This window comes from Dendronephthya gigantea, unplaced genomic scaffold (genome assembly GCF_004324835.1).
Source record: "Dendronephthya gigantea isolate DGI-Jeju-01 unplaced genomic scaffold, DenGig_1.0 000015F, whole genome shotgun sequence".
Classification (NCBI taxonomy): Eukaryota; Metazoa; Cnidaria; class Anthozoa; order Malacalcyonacea; family Nephtheidae; genus Dendronephthya; species Dendronephthya gigantea.
The window spans coordinates 2,755,605-2,773,567 of NW_021163025.1; the positions used below are offsets into that span (position 1 = coordinate 2,755,605).

The 17,963-nt window shown below is 36.2% G+C and overlaps 3 protein-coding genes and 1 pseudogene across 4 annotated transcripts; 3 read left to right on the plus strand and 1 right to left on the minus strand.

Annotated features, from left to right (window-relative positions):
- Positions 1-128: 128 nt before the first annotated feature.
- Positions 129-8,834, minus strand: LOC114519984 (kinesin-like protein KIF16B). Of its 2 annotated transcripts, XM_028540178.1 has the most exons (30): positions 8,634-8,834; positions 8,430-8,513; positions 8,270-8,339; positions 7,187-7,309; positions 6,988-7,104; positions 6,882-6,914; positions 6,674-6,735; positions 6,442-6,566; positions 6,215-6,284; positions 5,965-6,105; positions 5,636-5,859; positions 5,462-5,559; positions 5,313-5,393; positions 5,094-5,222; positions 4,900-5,019; positions 4,622-4,673; positions 4,399-4,533; positions 4,181-4,293; positions 3,998-4,080; positions 3,850-3,909; positions 2,050-3,714; positions 1,921-1,958; positions 1,783-1,838; positions 1,636-1,709; positions 1,357-1,519; positions 1,156-1,198; positions 993-1,072; positions 834-911; positions 680-757; positions 131-577 (listed from the first exon to the last, which is right to left on the minus strand). In XM_028540178.1, the coding sequence occupies exons 2-30, from the start codon at positions 8,477-8,479 to the stop codon at positions 476-478; spliced, it is 4,263 nt and encodes a 1,420-aa protein (XP_028395979.1). In that variant the 5' UTR covers positions 8,480-8,513; positions 8,634-8,834; the 3' UTR covers positions 131-475. The 2 variants fall into 2 exon arrangements, with proteins under 2 accessions (XP_028395977.1, XP_028395979.1); XM_028540176.1 differs by having other exon boundaries at positions 129-577; positions 2,050-3,909.
- Positions 8,835-9,010: 176 nt separating this feature from the next.
- LOC114519987 (BTB/POZ domain-containing protein KCTD3-like) lies at positions 9,011-13,730 on the plus strand. Its single transcript, XM_028540183.1, has 18 exons — positions 9,011-9,509; positions 9,635-9,688; positions 9,768-9,813; positions 9,891-9,964; positions 10,060-10,118; positions 10,197-10,277; positions 10,352-10,465; positions 10,541-10,619; positions 10,905-11,035; positions 11,137-11,181; positions 11,262-11,380; positions 11,535-11,625; positions 11,721-11,837; positions 11,968-12,150; positions 12,295-12,450; positions 12,698-12,927; positions 13,010-13,055; positions 13,138-13,730. Exons 1-18 carry the CDS (start codon positions 9,469-9,471, stop codon positions 13,443-13,445), a joined length of 1,974 nt encoding a protein of 657 aa, XP_028395984.1. The 5' UTR covers positions 9,011-9,468; the 3' UTR covers positions 13,446-13,730.
- A 12-nt stretch (positions 13,731-13,742) lies between these two features.
- LOC114519988 (hydroxyacid oxidase 1-like) lies at positions 13,743-15,587 on the plus strand. Its single transcript, XM_028540184.1, is given in 7 exon segments — positions 13,743-13,912; positions 13,982-14,133; positions 14,218-14,634; positions 14,637-14,728; positions 14,833-14,991; positions 15,064-15,133; positions 15,251-15,587. Coding segments are annotated over 7 exon segments (1,128 nt in total). The 3' UTR covers positions 15,319-15,587.
- Positions 15,588-15,694: 107 nt separating this feature from the next.
- LOC114519989 lies at positions 15,695-17,736 on the plus strand (annotated as a pseudogene).
- Positions 17,737-17,963: the final 227 nt, after the last annotated feature.

A 17,963-nucleotide genomic window follows, 5' to 3' on the forward strand; every position in this document is an offset into this window, starting at 1 on the left:
AGTTGAACATTATCCTCTGCAGTCTGCAGATTTTTGTATCACATCAACTTTTAACCGTCCATGCAAAGAACGATTTTTTGGACACATAACTTGGATTACATAACATTTGTAATTAATTTATTCTTTAGACGTATATTTGATAAGTGTTTAGAACGCGAATTACACACCTTTAATCTATGCATCAAAGAAGTATTATATGTAATAAATATGTGTAGTAAATATTTAGATCAATTTAAACACGTCAACATACCAAAATCGTACGTAATACAAGCTTGCATGCATTGGTTAATATTCTTACCTCTCTCTTTACACAAGGAATGAATGATTTACGTTATTATATTATAAGCATTTAGATAACAAATGCACATATTATTACTTCTATAATTGTATAATTAATATTAAATATTTCTTGGAAGAATTATATAACCCAGGTTACATTTACAATATCTTTCTCAATACATCAAACCCACAATATTTATTCTGCCACCAAGTATTCTCTTAAGTAAGCGACACTGAGTGGTTGACGTTTTGAAACCAGTTGAACAAGTTTTGATGGGATTGACCTCCCGAGAAAAACCTATGGAAAAAATTTACGTGTAGTTTGAAAGAATCGAAGGCATTGTATCTAGACATTGTGCAGGTGAAGGTCATTTTAAAATGGTAACGGTGAAGAAGATACCTGAGTGAGATACCAAACAAGAGAACATGCTTGACCTTTCACTGTTATCGGTTCAATAACCCAACCGCTCGATAAAATCTAGAAGTATCAGAATATATTTTGTTTGTTTTGGCGGCCACGTTGGTGGTTATCTGCAGTTAGTGAAATAACAAACCTTTGCACGTTGTATTCCTCTGACCTCAGGACAGCTCTGATGCTCCACTGACTGGCATGCAAGGATTAGTTTACCATCCTGTATGTAGGCAAGAATATCTTGAGAAAATTTGTTGAAACGAGATTTGCATAAATGTTCAAAAAATCAAGAAATTCCTACTTTCTCGCGATCCATCGATACGAAACAAAAGTCTCGCGATGTCTTGAAAAGGCAGCGTGTTGTCTCATGAACCATGTGAACTACAAGACAGAAGACCGTCAGTGGAAGAACATGAAGCGAGGTATCGACCAGGCTGAGGTCCAAATCATCGCAAGAATCTTACCTATTGTTAGGTTATCTGCGATCTTCTCTACTATACGAATATTCTATACAAAGAATTTGGAGTGGGCAAAGAGTGATTAGTATGAAAAATGCCAGCCTAAATCAGTGGCATGTCTCTGTGTGACATGAGTTATCAGCTGTTCCTATCGATGATATCGATCAACGATAATTTCTAAAAATATACATCTATGATCGATAGTACCTTGAGCATGCGATCGTACACAAATCTGGACGGCGGCGTTGAGACAGTCTGCAGGACAGTACGTGGTGAAGCACGGATTATACCTCGACCAAGAAAACTATGAATTGCCTCACAATCGTCCTCTTTCCGTAACAAATGAACATCTTTTTCATGACCGTCATACCTGTAGACAAACATGGTATGATCATTAAACAGATCGTTTATGGAGTTGCCTAATGCGAGTCTTGCTAGCCGTCTTCACAACATCCCACATTCTCCCTTGCTGTCCCCAAGTCTCACCTCCATCCTCCACAGTCCTGTTTGATATCCTTGTGAGTTTTTGCCAGCTCGGGGCAATGAGAAGCTAGTTCAATCTAAGAAATAAAAAATCTATAAAACGACACTTCAAGGCAGCTTGCGTTAATATGCAACATTCTTAGAACTGACCTCTCTCAGTATTTCATCCACGGCCTCGTTAGCAATTTCTGCGAAACTTGAATTGTCTAATTAACAAGAAATAGCTTTCAGAATATTTCACACTTGTTGACAAAGTTTTTTAGATAGAGCATTATAATTAGCACTTACCGTATGACAATGGCTCCAAAACGGTAAAGTTTTCTGTTCTATAAAAAAGTTTTTTTTCTCAATATATGTGGCGGGGAGGTATCGTGAATATTACGGAGTCGATATAATTGAATATGCCGGTATTCTTACTTTAGTCGTCTAAGATATTTCTCGGCTTCATATTTTAATATCTTCTTCATTTCTTCAATCTCTTTTCCAACATCTTTGCTATGAAGTTCCAACCTTGCTAAGATGCCATGAAACTCTTCTTGATTACACTCAGCTTGTTGTTCCATTTGTCTTTTAACATGATCTAATTTAGCTTCAATATCTTTACGTTCCTTAATCTTCTCAGCTAGTTCTTTTTCAACATCAAATATTCGTCTTTGAGCTGTGACGAGGCTTGATGATTCAGCCTGGTAGTAATCAACTGTTTCACTTGCACTTCCTTCTTCATTATCTGTCATTTCTATCAGTGCATGTAGTTTTTCCTGGAGTACTTTCTGTTCATTTTCTCGCTTGTTTTGTACCTCACGACTCTGCTGAAGAAAGATTTGTTCATGCGCTAGCAGTGTCTTTCTTTCTTCCTCATTTTTGCCTACTTGAGCTTGTTGATAATGAATCTGAACTTTCTTTTCAATAATTTGTGATTGCATCGACTCATCGTCTAATCCTGGGCTTACACTACGTACTAACTCAACCACACGACTCTTAATTTCTCGCACTTCAAGGCTGTCTTCGTCATCACTGGATTCAAGATTTTCATTAACCAACACCTCTAACGCACTTTGGTGTTCCAAGTATTTGCTCATCAGTATTTCTCGATCTTTTTCAATCTTCATCAAATCAGCATCTCGCTCCAAACTGACGATGTTGACGACATCACCTAACTCTTCACCAAAGCGTTGTTGACATCCAACCAATTTCTCTCGTACTTCTGTCATCTCGGCTAAACTTCGTTCAACGTTCGCTTCACAACGTTTCAAAATTTCTCCCTTTTCCTTTAGCTCCATCTCGCTCTGTCTTAGCTTTTCAGCGTTCTCCTCATTTTGTCTTTCTAGTATTTCAATATCCTTATTGACTGTTTCAATTTTTAGCATTATTTCAGTCTTTTCATCAGTTTCGAGTTGGTCCGCAGAAAGCTTGTATTGTAGCCATTCCAGTTTTGTTAATTTCTTACAAAATATATCCAAGCTTTCCTCCACAATATCAGAAAGTTTTATTTCTTCACTTCGACTTTGTTGAAAATCCTTTCTGGCAACTTCTCGTTCCTTTAAATGACCTTCAAGTATTTCTTGTAAAGATTTTTTTTGTGTTTCAACTTCCTGAAGGCGATGTTTTCGTTCTATTTCACTCTTATTTCTCTCCTGTTTTAACCTATTTTCAGCGTCTTGTATGATTCTTCGCTTTTCAGCCTCAACTTCGATCAGTTTCATTTCATATTGATCTAACTTAGACCACTCTCGTTTAAGTTGTCTATTCAATCTTTTTCGCTGCTTTTCAAGCTCTTTCTTCGAGTCTTCAATGAGAGCATGATTTGTGTTTTGCATTTTACTAAAAAGTCTTTCCATTTGTTGCATCAGCTCATTACGAAGTCTTGTTTTTTCATCAGACAGTTGTTCTCTGAGATTTTGTAATTCTTTTTGGTGTTTTTGAAGCAAAGCCTCGTCATTTTTCTGTCGTTTTATAAGTTCTTTCGCTTGCGTTTCGATTTCTTTATCCTTTGCTTCTAACTCGCGTTTATTTTTCGTTTCAATCTCAAATCTCTCGATTTCAGACTGTTTATACTGTGCCAAGAGGTCTTCAACTTGTTGTCTGAAACAAATAAAGGTAGTTATCGTTAAACCATCAACCGTCAAACACTTCAATTCATCATATCTATATTCATTTTGAGATGCTGCTTCATGCGTCAATTTCAGCGGTCTGCCCATCATAATCTTCAAGACTAACTTTAATTTGTCCACATTCTTCTCCTCCGTACTCTCCTCCTCTTGGGGGTCCATCTCAACGCTAAAGAAGACAAACTCTGGGATTATTACATTGTTGTGATATTTATCTTGTACTTTAATTGCAAGAGTGCATCTCAGTTCAAACTGACCCAGATTCAGGAGACAGTGGTTGATCGATGAACGTCACTTCTTCAAGTCGTCTTGGTGTGGACACCATGTGCGTGGATTTATCCTTAACATTAGAAAGAAAAAAAATCACGGTTGACAATGTTGCCTATACAACAATCGTGTCACTGATATTGCATGGGATATCGAACTATTCATAGGATTACCAAAGAAAAGGAACGAGTGAAATGTCCTGAGCGTCTCTGTTCTCTGAGAAAACACGCCTCTTGAGGATAGTTAAATTTCAAACGAATATCTTCACCGAGTAAAATCACGTCACCTGCATTAAAGAACAAGATTTAACATCTACAAGTAGAAGTTCTCTACGGCAGACTAGTTTACTAAGTCATAAATTGCTTAGCATTTTTGGCTAAGGTTCAAATACCTTGAGATAATTTAGTCGGCTCGGTTATAGTTTTATTATTGACACTGCAATATCCATTAAGAGGTTTTAATATAACGTTTCTTGTATCATAAGTTACTACACAATGCTCGTTCTGGATCGCGTCATTGTCAAACACTAAATGAATACAACAACAATTGGTTTTAAAATAGAAATTTTGTACAATCTTTATAAAAAACGCCATGAAATGCTTGAACCAACCAACCTAGGTCAAGTTCTTCCTCAGCATGCAAGTTTCCAATGAAATTTTCTCCTTCCTGTAATTATACTGTAGGTTAAAAATGATGGGGTCTGACTAGGAGAAATATTTGTTGAGTCTGACTGCATGTGTGTGGGTGATGTAATACCTCCCGTTGTTCACAAGAACAAGATATCAAAGACAGTAATGATATATCATCCTCGAAACGAAGACATAACTTGTGGCAATAAGCTAGACTAAAAAGCGTTGATAGGGTACGAAAGATGGTAAACGTTTAAACTTACTTTCAAACTAAATATTGTTATACTGGTATTGAGAGGATCATCATCAAGTAAGACAAGATGAGGTGGGTCCATATCTATACGCAATGTTGAGCGATGTTTATGAAGACCCAAATCATTTTCCTAAAGAAATAGTGGAAACAATTGGGCGGAGTTCAAAACAAAATTATCATTGGAATATTTCATAGGATCCATACCTCCATAATAAGCAAAGTATCTCGCCATTTATCTGCCCAGTCTCGTAAATGTCTTTCCATCTTACTCTCCGTACCCTCCAACAATTTTTGTGCTTCGTCAAGTGTTTCTGTAGCAACACTTTGCTGCACCTACATTAAATTCAAATCTTCCTTATAACCGAGTATCGGGATTTCACAATCAATAATATTGACCAATATTGACTAGTATCTATCGATTACCTGGCCGTGATCTCCATCAATGATCGTTTTCAGGCGTTCAATTTCTGCTTTCAGTTCACGTATCAACTTCACATTCGGATCCTGGTGGAAATACGTCAATGTTAGCATCTCTTATGTTTCGTTACAATTAAGAATTTCCTCCGTCATACCTCGTTTATTGTTGGTGCATTGATTATATTCTTGGCTCTGTCTGCATATCGTAAAGTGCTCAAAGTTTCACCATAATTGCCTTCTCCAGGAGCAATAGCTACAGAATAAGAAAAATTCTTCAGATTCCTCATTCTGCGGGTTATGATCGTCACAACCGGACAAGTTTCACCGACCTGCAATCATAATTGTTTTTGAATTTCCACCCAAACTGTCCTTCAATAACCAGGTCAAAACTGAGTCGCGATAGGGAATAAACACTTTTCTTTGAGCATTATCTTTTTGACTGGATTTCTCTGCTAAGGAAGAAATCACACTTCCGAGAGTCGTCAAAGATCTGTTTATATTACCACCTTCCTTTAACCTGTCTCCTGTAGCACCACTCTTTGCTGCTCGCTCACTGCCAAAAAAAAACGCTTCGAACATGAGGATTCTTTCTTCTTTCCGATGGAGTGTCGCGGCAAAGAAAAAACAATTAATTGAAGTATATTTTCTTCTACAATACCTTCCAGCCAAGTCAACAAGATTAATTTTGCTCGTTATTTCACTTGGCAGTCCAGAGACGAACTTTGCTTGAGTATACTTGATTGTGAATATAGCATGCGATCTACTACTGTGGTCGTTCATTTTTGTTGCTGCCGTTTTTCTGCAGGAAAAGGCTGAGTTTTTAAATCATTTTCATATAGTCTTAAATTACATATATTTCTGGTAGACTTTGACAAAAGTAAAGTGTTGATAATATGATAAAAACAAACCTAAGCTGATTTCCTTGGTTTAATAAGGATTCAATTGCTGAGTAATCTGGTGCATCATGTTTCGTTAGACCTGAGACGAGAAATGTTAAGTTAAAACATGCATTTCGTCTTCTGCAAAACAAGGCGAATGACAGTTGCGTATTACGCTTGTAATTTTTAGATCTACCCTCTATGGTAGTAATAAAACTTCTACAATACTAGAGGTATATCACTAAAATATAACTTACCTTGCACATAAGGTCCATCCTTAGGATGTTCCCGTACTCTCAGTCTTGCAGGTAATATATCACGTTTCTTATGACTTGGGATTCTCAACAGGTCAAGCACTTGTTCATTGTAGATTTCTAAATAACTGTGCAAAAAACGAATCCGTTTCAGAGTTGATATTCACATGCGCGTTTTCAAGCAATCATCGTGATGTTCTCCAAAAAATTATAAATTAGATGAGTGAATTAGTACCTCACTTCAATCCTGAATGATTCTTGATCATTTGAATTAACTGAGGCATGTTTGTACAGGCCCTAAATTAAAATATTTCAATGAATTCTGGGGTAATTAGAATAAATCTTAAAGTAATTAGAACAATTATAAAAGTAATCATGGAGTAATTGGCAGCAATCTAAGAGCAGTAAGAACTATTTCTAGATGAGAAAATACACTCCTTTACCTCACATATTCTTGGAGTTAGTCCAGGATCATTCTGTAGTATAATAATAAAAAATTAACTATAACTTTAGAAGAAGGCACTGAAACATCCCACCCAATGACAGTACCTGTGTTCCCATCATTGTATATGTTTTACCAGCTCCTGTCTGACCATATGCAAATACGCAAGCATTATATCCTTCGAATGCTGCATCCAATACCTTTGTACCAAGATCTTGAAATACCTGCATTTATCATTGATTGCATGGAGTTAAACCTACTACAATTGAAACAAATATAATAATTGAAGAATGCTTTGTAATTTACCTGTTCTTGTGATGTAAAATGTTGATCACTCTGTGCCACAGACCAGTACGAATAATCATACACAAATCGTTTAGTTGAAGGTTTATTATTCACTGGAATGCGACTGCTCTCTAAGCTGTGATACTGCATAGATGAATGCATAAATTGTATTTGTTAATTTGCTAGCACGTGTATAGAAGAGTTGTAGAGAAGATTATTTTGTGCTTTGGTCATATTAAGAATTTGGAGAGAAATTAACATGGGATTTTTGATACGGACAGTTTAAAAGGGAGGCAAGGTTTTATATGCACAAAGATTGAGTAGATTATGATTGCAGCCTGTACATAGCTTTATAACAGATGTTCACCCAAGTAACAACTAATGCAAAGACAATGTAAAATGCACAGACAGGCACTTAATTATGCAAGCCTTACAAAAAATGAATATTGATCACTGCCAAATCTGCATAATGACTGCTACTTCATATTCAAGTATTCAAGAGGCCCTCCAACTGTTAATGAATACAGCGAGCACATGGACGTAGCCAATATCTGCTTTTTGTAAAACTCATGGTTGCATTTTGCTGGACTATTCCAAATACTGCTTTAAACTTAGCTCAACTGAAGCAACATAAAAACAAAGCCTTGTTTTGTGTATGTTTTCTTTGTTTCAATAATTACAAGCCACTTTGCCAGCATGATAGATTATCTATTGTCAGTTTGTGTCATTGTGTTTTGACGTATTTCATACATTATATTGGGTTGGGATATGCAACAAGAATAATCTTAACTTGACAGGGTTATTCCTTAAGGATTTTGCTAATATCTTTAGATAACCCAGTCAAGTTAGATTATTCCTGATATATAAACATTAAACAAATGGTTCCATCTACAGAATAAATCCATATTATCAATGTAATCATGTGTTGCACAATTGATTATTTTTATCATAATATAGTAAGGTTTAAGAAGTTAAAAAATTAACATGACTCGAGTCCTGTGCCATGAATATCTCCTCTAAACAAAGATAGCGCATGACATTCATATTTCATCGTTTAATATTACACTGAATGTTATTAAAATATCGCGTTTCTCAGTTTCTGACCTTATTTGACTCAATGGTTGTTTGGTTTCCAGACATGCTAATAATAACCTTTGAGTTAGACTCCTTTTCCCTGTCAAAATAACCAAGATAAAAGAGTCAAATTAATCCCTTATCAATTTATTATCATGGATACATTTGAAATTCGTTTAGAAAAACTTACCTTTCATTCAAGGGACGAACCCGCACGGCAACCTTGACAGAGCTTTCCATTATTGTTTACTAAACTTAGCGTCTCATAAACAAACTACCAAATGACCATCAGATGGAAAGGGAAAGAGATATATTTCAAACACATGATCATACGACAAATATTCTTTGGGAAGCGAAATTCATAAAACTAACCGATATTACGGATCATACTTACAAATTCCAGATAATACTAGCGCAGTTCCTGACGCACTTCAGAAGAAAATAAACAAAATCCGGCGATTTCTTTTACACATGACACACGTACGAGTACTAAGCAAAGTATTTTGCATAAACTGTTAAACGTGATGGAAAACAGAGCAGTTCCCTATAAACGTTTGACATTTTCGTGTGACATTCACGAGATAGTTTTAAACAAATCAAGCTTGAAAAAACCGGAAACGCTCTTTACAAATAAAGGCAGCTGTGAACTTGCGAGTCTGAATGAATGAATGATATAAAGCACAAAAAGAATTATTCATCCGTGACAGCGACACACTCGTCAAAACAATAAAATATTGAATATTTAGACACGCATATCAGGGCTCTAAACTAACTTGGTCTCGAAGATAAAAAATGCAAACTGGTTGTAGTAATCGTGTTTCTGTACTGGACAATTAGTCACAATTTAATACGGAAGAAGAAGGAATTAAAATGAATCATTGCGCTACCACTGGCACTGCGGAATATGCTTCACGTCATTTTCACAATTTGGTATTTCCGTTTGAACGTATTTTCGTACTTGGGTATACGTTCAGGCGGAAAAAAATCACGTATCGAGGTTATTTGTTCTAACGCAGTTGCATAACGTCATAAAGTTGTCAAATTGTTACCCTCAAATTGCGACAACGAGACCTAATATTGACCTTACACGACGTTTAATATCAGAAAATGTCGCAACGGGGATTTTGTTTTTGCCTGGAAATGTTATTTGAGGAAAAACAGTCAACTTTAACTTGAAGAGCATTGCCTTGTACAGAAGCTTGAAGTTTTCGGTATTTATATAGCAAGATATGAGCGGAGAAATTGTCAGACTGAATGTTGGGGGAAGGAGGTAAGTTAATTCAGGTGTCGATTAAAACTGAATGTTATTAACATCAACATGTTATGTATTCAACTTTCAAAACTTGTTCAACAAATTTGCTCATGTTAAAGAAGCATTGTGTGTATTTTGTTTAGATTTTCCACATCGACACAAACTTTAATGTGGATACCTGACTCATTCTTCTCCAGGTCAATAATATATTTTCTATCCAATTAATAATTTATTGATAATATCTGAAACTAATGCAATCAATATATCATTCAATAGTTTGCTTAGTGGAAGAATTGAATCAATAAAGGATGAGACAGGAGCAGTAAGTATCATAAATGCTCACTTTGTTGCTGGTGAAAACTCTTAAAATCATTCAATCCAATATCATTGCTCCCAAAGGTTTTTATTGACCGTGATCCAGATGCCTTTGTTCCAATTTTGAACTTTTTGAGAACCAAGGAACTTGATTTAAGGTATGCAAGTTGTGTCTGATATTTTGCTCTCATCTATCCAATGGTCAGTGGTTGGTGTTTTGTTTGTTGCCTAATGGGCTTTTTTTCCAACAAAGGGGTTTGGACTTGAAGGTTGTAAAGCATGAAGCTGAATTTTATGGAATAACACCGCTTGGTATGTCCACCATATTTGCCAGATTTTTTTCTGATTTTTGGATTTTCTATTCAATAATATTTTTGTCTGGAAATTTAGTAAAACGCCTCACTCTCTGTGAAGATATCAGTGGTTCAAAATGTGGAAATGTGTATTTTCATGGATATCTACACACTGCAGGTGACTTATTGATATTTTGAAATATATTATAGTAACAAAACAAAAATATATAAATGAGTATTCTTTGATTTTAGAACTACCAGGAATTCCTGCGAAGATATACTTCAAACTAGTAGGTTGCAGTGACAAGCTTAGTACCTCATCCGATGACCAGGAGACAAAATGTGATGGCATAGAGAAATTGGGAGGTATTCAAGAGAGTTTCTTTTTAAAATATGAAATAATGCAAGCTATAGTTGTCTCTTCACTTCATATTTCTTAAGATCTTCACAGAGTTCAAGTGTTAACGGGTCATCACAACTGGTTAGCTGTTGCTTATCCAAGATGCGTGTGTTGTTTTCAGTAAGTTGAGATTCATTGATTATCAAACAAAGTAGTTCAAATGTAACCAAGGAGCAGCATGGCAGTGTCTTCAAACAACTTAGCATCAAATGTGGTATAACAACTGCCTAAATATAGACAAAACACTTCTCGACGTTTCGACCTGAGGACCTTCGTCAGGAGAGTTAGTAACTCTCCTTTGTCAGGAGAATTAGTAGCTCTCCTGACGAAGGCCCTCAGGTCAAAACATTGCGACATGTTTTGTCTATTTAGGCAGTTGTTATACCAATTGTTCTTGTTATTTAGACTTACCGATCACAAAGGTTCAAGAGAACAAGTCTTTACCAGTCCCTTTCTTGAAGAGACAGTTGAGCATCTTGCACTTAACACACGTGTGGTTGGACAATGGGGGGATAAATTGGTTGCTGCTTCATCAGGTCAGAATTTCATGTTTCAACAAAAGTTAATAGTTATTGGTTGTTATACCACAGTCATTACCATGAACACAGTACAGTATCTTTGGTTTTTTTCTAAACAGGAAGTAAATTTCAACTCTGGAACTGCACACAAGGCACTGCTATAGGTATGCCTGGTATTTATTGAGGTTTGATTGGACCATTTCTCATCATTCATTTTTTTTCAAATATTATTTTCATATTTCAGGAAAATTTGATCTTGGTATACAAATTGATGCGCTGTTCTTTGTTGGCAGTCAAGTTGTTGCTCTAAGTTACACTGGAAAAGTTGGTATTTGGAATTCAAGAATGCCAAGGCATTGGCAGGTCAGAGCTGATATACCATGTTCAACATCATAGTGCTGAAGGAATGCAACTGCATTCATATTTTGCCATACCTCAACTGACTGACATTTGTTGTATGTTTTTTATCAACCATTAATGCACTGATAAGATTGTGAAAATTTTCATTATATTGAAGGTACAAGAAGTGGTAATTCCTATATCAAGTTATGATACTGGAGGAACGTTGCTCCTGCTGGGATGTGATAATGGATCTATTTATTACATTGGTATGTTGACTCCTTCAGATAGGAGAATGGCAAAAGAAGTTTGCTCAATGTCCCTAAGGATAATCTTGTTAATTTAGCCCATTTTATTTTAACAGACATGGAGAAATTTCCCCTCAGAATGAAAGACAATGATTTATTGGTGACTGAACTCTATCGAGATCCTGCTGGTGATAAAGTCACTGCATTGAGTGTCTATCTCACTCCAAAGTCATGTAGGTATCTTAAAATAATTGACTGAGAATAGTGGTTGCTCAGCAGTTATGTCAATTTGCTTATTTCCACAGGCCTAGTTACGTTACTTCAAGGAATTATTGAGGATCATCAATTTTTACATATTGATAGGTATCAGTGGTGGTAACTGGATTGAGATAGCATATGGTACCGACTCGGGGGTGGTGCGAATCATTGTTCAACATCCAGAGACGGTGTATGCCGCTGGACATGGTCCACAGTTGTTTCAAACTTATACTGTACATCGTTCTCCCGTCATAAAAGTTATGTTGAGTGAAAAACACTTGATATCAGGTATTTTCGTAAAATCAGTTGTTCAATGCAATAGACTTTTAAAACGTTGTGAAACCTTACATGCAACAAGGCTATGGAAGACTTTCTAAACCCAGCAACAAGTTCGCAGTTTACTAAACTATTTGCTTATTTTTTCTGTCGCAGTTTGCTCTGATTACAATCATGTTCGTACGTGGAACGTGACGAGATTTCGAGGAATGTTATCAACGCAACCTGGCTCCACTCCTCTTGCTTCATATAAAGTGGTTTCATTAGAGCGATCTGAGCATCATCCAAGCTCTGCGTCAGGAAATATGATAGGTAAATGCCGGCTAATAATATATACGTAAGTTTTTCGTGAGTTTCTCCCTTGGTTTAATTCAAAAGATACAGAAAATATTTATGGAAAAACTTATTCAGCTTTATGATTACAAAATTTGGTGCAAAGATTTGCGATTACAGCTTTTTTCGTTTGCATCAGAAAAACGAAAATCGCAGCAAAGTTGCCAATGTAACTTTCCTGTAATGTGAAGCAAACATTCAATTTGCAAATTGTACGTTTTTTTAGGTCCGTTTGGTGAACGGGATGATCAACAAATCTTTGTTCAAAAAGTTGTTCCAGATTCTGATCACTTGTTTATCAGACTTGTATCAACTGGTAAACGTGTTTGCACCATAAGATCAGTTGATGGCAGCATGATCATCTCATATTGTGTCAATGAATGTGAGGGTTCAAGTGGTATGGGTACAAGACCGCGGAGATATCTGTTCACTGGCCATTCTAATGGCTGCATACAGGTCAGACACAAAGTTTTCACTACATTAATGCGAGTACTCTTCTCTCAGTTCTCTGTCTTTACATTTTCTTTGGAATGTTTAGATGTGGGATCTATCTTCTGCACTACAACAAGCAAATAGACAGACAGGTAGATATTATATTTCACTATTCATTCTTCGTGTATAGATGGTAGAATAGGGTGATAGTAAGTGTTTTATTCACTCTTTCAGACAACATGGGCGGACCGACACAAAACGAGTTACTTCAAGTATTGGATAATTGTGACCTCAGTAGCTCCCGCAGTACAACGCCGAGTGTATCACCAGCAGCATCCTTGTACAACACCTCTGGTAACAACAAAGTGCGGTGTGCAGGTGCAGCCTTGTATGACAGTCATCTTGGTAGCAGTATTGAAGAAGAGCATGAACTAGATATAGTTAACGAAGTAAATATTGACAGTGAACAAGGTGATAATATCGAGGAACAGAATGCAGCGATGGCTCAGAATAGACCAACATATTTTGTATCACAATGCTGAAAGATGATGTTGTTAGAGAAAGACCAAGCGAAGTCATAGCCATAGAGTCACACCCTCTGAATTAACGATCTCTCAGAAAAATATTTATCACAAATACATTTAAAATTCTAACATGCATACACAAAAAATGGAAACGTTCTGGTTGTTACTCGAAGTCATAAAGTAAATAGAACTGTTCTAGCGAGAATTGCAACGTTTCCTCCATCCGTTTTGAAATGATTTCCAAGTCTGGTCTTCGGACTTTCAGCCTCTTCACTGATACTAGCCCCAGACTTCCCAGACTGTGCGCGATGCAAAATGGCGGATCACGATGCAAATCTGAATTCTATAGCTGTTAGTGAACCAGTTTGTATTTCCGATTTTGAAAATTATGCCAGAGCATTTCTCCCAAAGAATGCTTGGGATTATTATAGTTCTGGAGCAAACGAAGGAATTACTTTGAGGGAAAACAGACAGGCTTTTGAAAGGTATCAATGTTAGCTAAATTGCAATGCAATTATAATTTTACTGTTACTAATGCACATGTTATTTGACAGACTTAAATTACGTCCACGTATTCTGAAAGATGTCTCGAATATCGATATGTCGACCACAATTCTTGGAGAAAAAATTGACTTTCCAATTTGTGTTGCTGCAACTGCCATGCAGAAGTTGGCACATCCTGATGGAGAAATAGCTACAGCAAGAGGTTTGTTTTTGAGAGACTGTTAGGCTGTTCTTTTATCAAACATGTCAACACACACTTCAAGTCAATTTCTAAAATCTCTTCCAGCTGTTGTTCAAGCTGGTACATGTGTGATGCTGAGTTCTTGGTCAACATCAAGAATTGAAGAAGTTGCTGAAGCATCATCTGGCTTGAAATGGTTACAACTGTATGTCTATAAAGATCCAAGTGTTACACTAGACTTGATTAGAAGAGCTGAAAGTTCAGGTTTTAAAGCTATTGCTGTGACGGTAGATACACCTCTCCTTGGACGTAGGTATGGTGATGCCCGCAATAAATTTTCTTTACCTCCTCATCTAACATTAGCAAACTACAAGCAGAGTTATGCAACTGGTGTCAAGAGTGATAAAGATTCTGGTCTGGCAACTTTTGTTAATTCTTTAATCAATTCATCTTTAACATGGGAGTTTATTCCATGGTTAAGATCTGTGACAAAGTTGCCAATTGTTTTGAAAGGCATTTTGACACAGAAGATGCACAATTGGCTGTTCAACATGGTGTTGATGGTATCCTAGTCTCAAATCATGGTGCACGACAACTTGATGGTGTTCCTGCCACTGTAAGAGGAAATACTTATCTCTCCAATAAACCTCTATTAATTTCTACCAGATAAAAAACATTAAGAGGTAGCTTTCGCTACACCATTTTTTGCTCATGTTTCAGATTGAAGCCTTGCCTGAAGTAGTGTCTGCAGTTGATGGAAAGTGTGAGGTGTATTTAGATGGAGGTGTCAGGTTTGGCACAGATGCTCTTAAAGCTTTAGCTCTTGGTGCAAGAGCTGTCTTTGTTGGAAGACCTATCTTATGGGGACTTTCTTATCAGGTAAACATTAAATGATCTTAAAGAAATGACATGTTTTACTTGAACATTTAATTTTATTTCACTTTTTTATAGGGTGAAGCAGGTGTGACTAAACTTTTGCAGATATTCAAAGATGAATTTAAATTAGCCATGGGCCTTGTAGGTATGACTTTTTAAGAGGAGACCAACTAGAATTTTCTAACAAGTGAAAAACTTGGGAAAGAACTGGGTAAATAATTTTGGGTAAGTTGGGTTGATTAGATCTCTTTTTCCTATATAGGATGTGACTGTGTGAAGGATATTTCAAGAAACCTGGTTGCTCATCAAACACAATATGCAAAACTTTGATCATTTCTGAAATCAACATCTTCTATGAAGACCAGACAGATATTAAATATGAAATATTTACCTCCCACAGGGGTTGCTAAACTTATTTCATTTGTTAAGGGCCTCTGTTAAGCTGGATTCAAGCCCCTATCATATTTCAGGAGTTATGGAAGAAGATGCATATAAAACAATCTGGGGCTGTCAGTGGATCCAGCCTCTTCCATAGACATTTCTTCATTAGATTTATTCTGATTAATGCTGAGAAATAAAAAGACTGAAGAATCTCTTGCTTCTCACTTGCTTTTTCTCCTTTTTTTTTTAAAGGAAATATTTTTCTTAATCATCTGTGTACTCAAGTTTAAATAACACTGAGATAGAATTTCATTAGAAATGCAATTAGTTGGTGCACGATCAGATATTTAAAATGGCTGATCAGGGTGCAAGTCTGGTCTATAATAGTGAACCAGTTTGTATTTCTGATTTTGAGCGTCATGCCAAAGCGTTTCTTTCAGAGGATGTTTGGGATTATTATAGTTCAGGAGCAAACGAATTAATTACTTTAAGAGAAAACAGATTGGCCTTTGATAGGTATCAATGTTAAATGTTTGTAATTAACCCACAGTTAATTGCCCAGAAAATATCGCTAGTGGAACACCAGCTTTACTTTTATATATTAATTTGGTAAAACCTTAAAAGCAACCGTCGCTCGTTTCAATGCTTTGCAAAATGAAAATACCCATGGAAAAAATATTCACCTTTTATGGACAAGCGATGAAAAAATGGACGTAAAAAAGATGATCGTCTTTTGAACAACTGGTCCTTTGATGCTGTATTAAAACACTTTGTGCTGTATTAAATACTGTTACTAATGTAGATGTTTATATTTGACAGACTTAAATTACGTCCACGTATTCTTAAAGATGTCTCGAATATTGATATGTCGACCACAATTCTTGGAGAAAAAATTGATTTTCCAATTTGTGTTGCTGCAACTGGCACACACAAGTTGGCACATCCTGATGGAGAAATAGCTACAGCAAGAGGTTTGCTATCAAACCATAGGCAACACCATAGGCAGCCCAGAAATCTGTTTATAATCAGTCTTCAACTGCATTGTTTACGCACACGGTCAGCTTCTACTTTCAAACACATCATAATCAACACACACATCATAAGTCAATTTGTAACATTGATGGTAGCTGTCATTCAAGCAGGTTCATTGTTGATATTGTAGTTGTGTGATATTGTAAATCAAATTGATGCTTTAAATCTCTTCCAGCTGTCGTTCAAGCTGGTACATGTATGATGCTGAGTTTTTATTCCACATCAAAAATTGAAGAAGTTGCTGAAGCATCATCTGGCTTGAAATGGTTACAACTGTATATCTATAAAGATCCAAGTGTTACACTAGACTTGATTAAAAGAGCTGAAAGTTCAGGTTTTAAAGCTATTGCTGTGACAGTAGATACACCTTTGTATGGACAAAGGTATGGTGAAATCCGCAATAAATTTTCTTTACCTCCTCATCTGACATTTGCCAATTTAGAGAGGATTTATGCAACTGGTAGCAAAGATGATAAAGATTCTGGAAGGAACGCTTCTTATAATTCTCAATCAATTCATCTTTAAGTGGGAGTTTATTCCATGGTTAAGATCTGTGACAAAGTTGCCAATTGTTTTGAAAGGCATTTTGACAGCAGAAGATGCACGATTAGCTGTTCAACATGGTGTTGATGGTATCCTAGTCTCAAATCATGGTGGACGACAGCTTGATGGTGTTCCTGCCACTGTAAGAGGAAATACTTATCTCTCCAATAAACCTCTATTAATTTCTACCAGATAAAAAACATTAAGAGGCAGCTTTCACTATTCTTCTATTAACCTGTACGATTTACGTCCATGTCGTTTATGTTTAAGATTGAAGCCTTGCCTGAAGTAGTATCTGCAGTTGATGGAAAGTGTGAGGTGTATTTAGATGGTGGCGTGAGGTTTGGCACAGATGCTTTTAAAGCTTTAGCTCTTGGTGCAAGAGCTGTCTTTGTTGGAAGACCTATCTTATGGGGACTTTCTTATCAGGTAAACATCAAATGATCTTAAAGAAATGACATGTTTTACTTCAACACATTAATTTTATTTCACTTTTTTATAGGGTGAAGCAGGTGTGAGTAAACTTTTGCAGATATTCAAAGATGAATTTAAATTAGCAATGGGCCTTGTAGGTATGACTTTTTTAGACTTAATAAGGACAATCAATATACTCTCTGTGACGACAGGAACTTTCTGACACACAATAAACTAATTAGACAAATTTTTGTTTGGTGAAAAAGCTAATTGTATTTCTTCCATAGGATGTGACTGTGTAAAGGATATTTCAAGAGATATGGTTGCTCATCAAACACAATATTCAAAACTTTAATTAAATTTTTTGATGTAATTGTCATTGGATACAGTAGATCTTCATTGATCTCAGCATAGACAATCCATGTCTTTTGGATTGTCTATGATCTCAGTGATTAGTCAAACTATGGCTTTGAACAACTGGCCCCAGGAGAATTTTTTTGTGGACCATCTTGATATTTTTAATACGAAAAACCAAATTGACGTGCACTATTTTTGTTTGTTTTACCTAATCAATACCCCCTCGCCCCTCTAACGTTCCTCGCCCC

Bases quoted from the DNA above. Each gene is read 5' to 3' on its own strand.
- LOC114519984 (XM_028540176.1), bottom strand. From the start codon at position 8,479: ATGGAAAGCTCTGTCAAGGTTGCCGTGCGGGTTCGTCCCTTGAATGAA. The intron at 4,674-4,899 runs GTAAGTTTAAAC...GTATAATTACAG, and splicing joins TAACAATATTTAGTTTGAAA to GAAGGAGAAAATTTCATTGG. The intron at 1,520-1,635 runs GTGAGACTTGGG...GTTTGTCTACAG, and splicing joins CAGGACTGTGGAGGATGGAG to GTATGACGGTCATGAAAAAG.
- LOC114519987 (XM_028540183.1), top strand. From the start codon at position 9,469: ATGAGCGGAGAAATTGTCAGACTGAATGTTGGGGGAAGGAG. The intron at 10,466-10,540 runs GTATTCAAGAGA...ATATTTCTTAAG, and splicing joins TGGCATAGAGAAATTGGGAG to ATCTTCACAGAGTTCAAGTG. The intron at 11,838-11,967 runs GTAGGTATCTTA...ACATATTGATAG, and splicing joins CTATCTCACTCCAAAGTCAT to GTATCAGTGGTGGTAACTGG.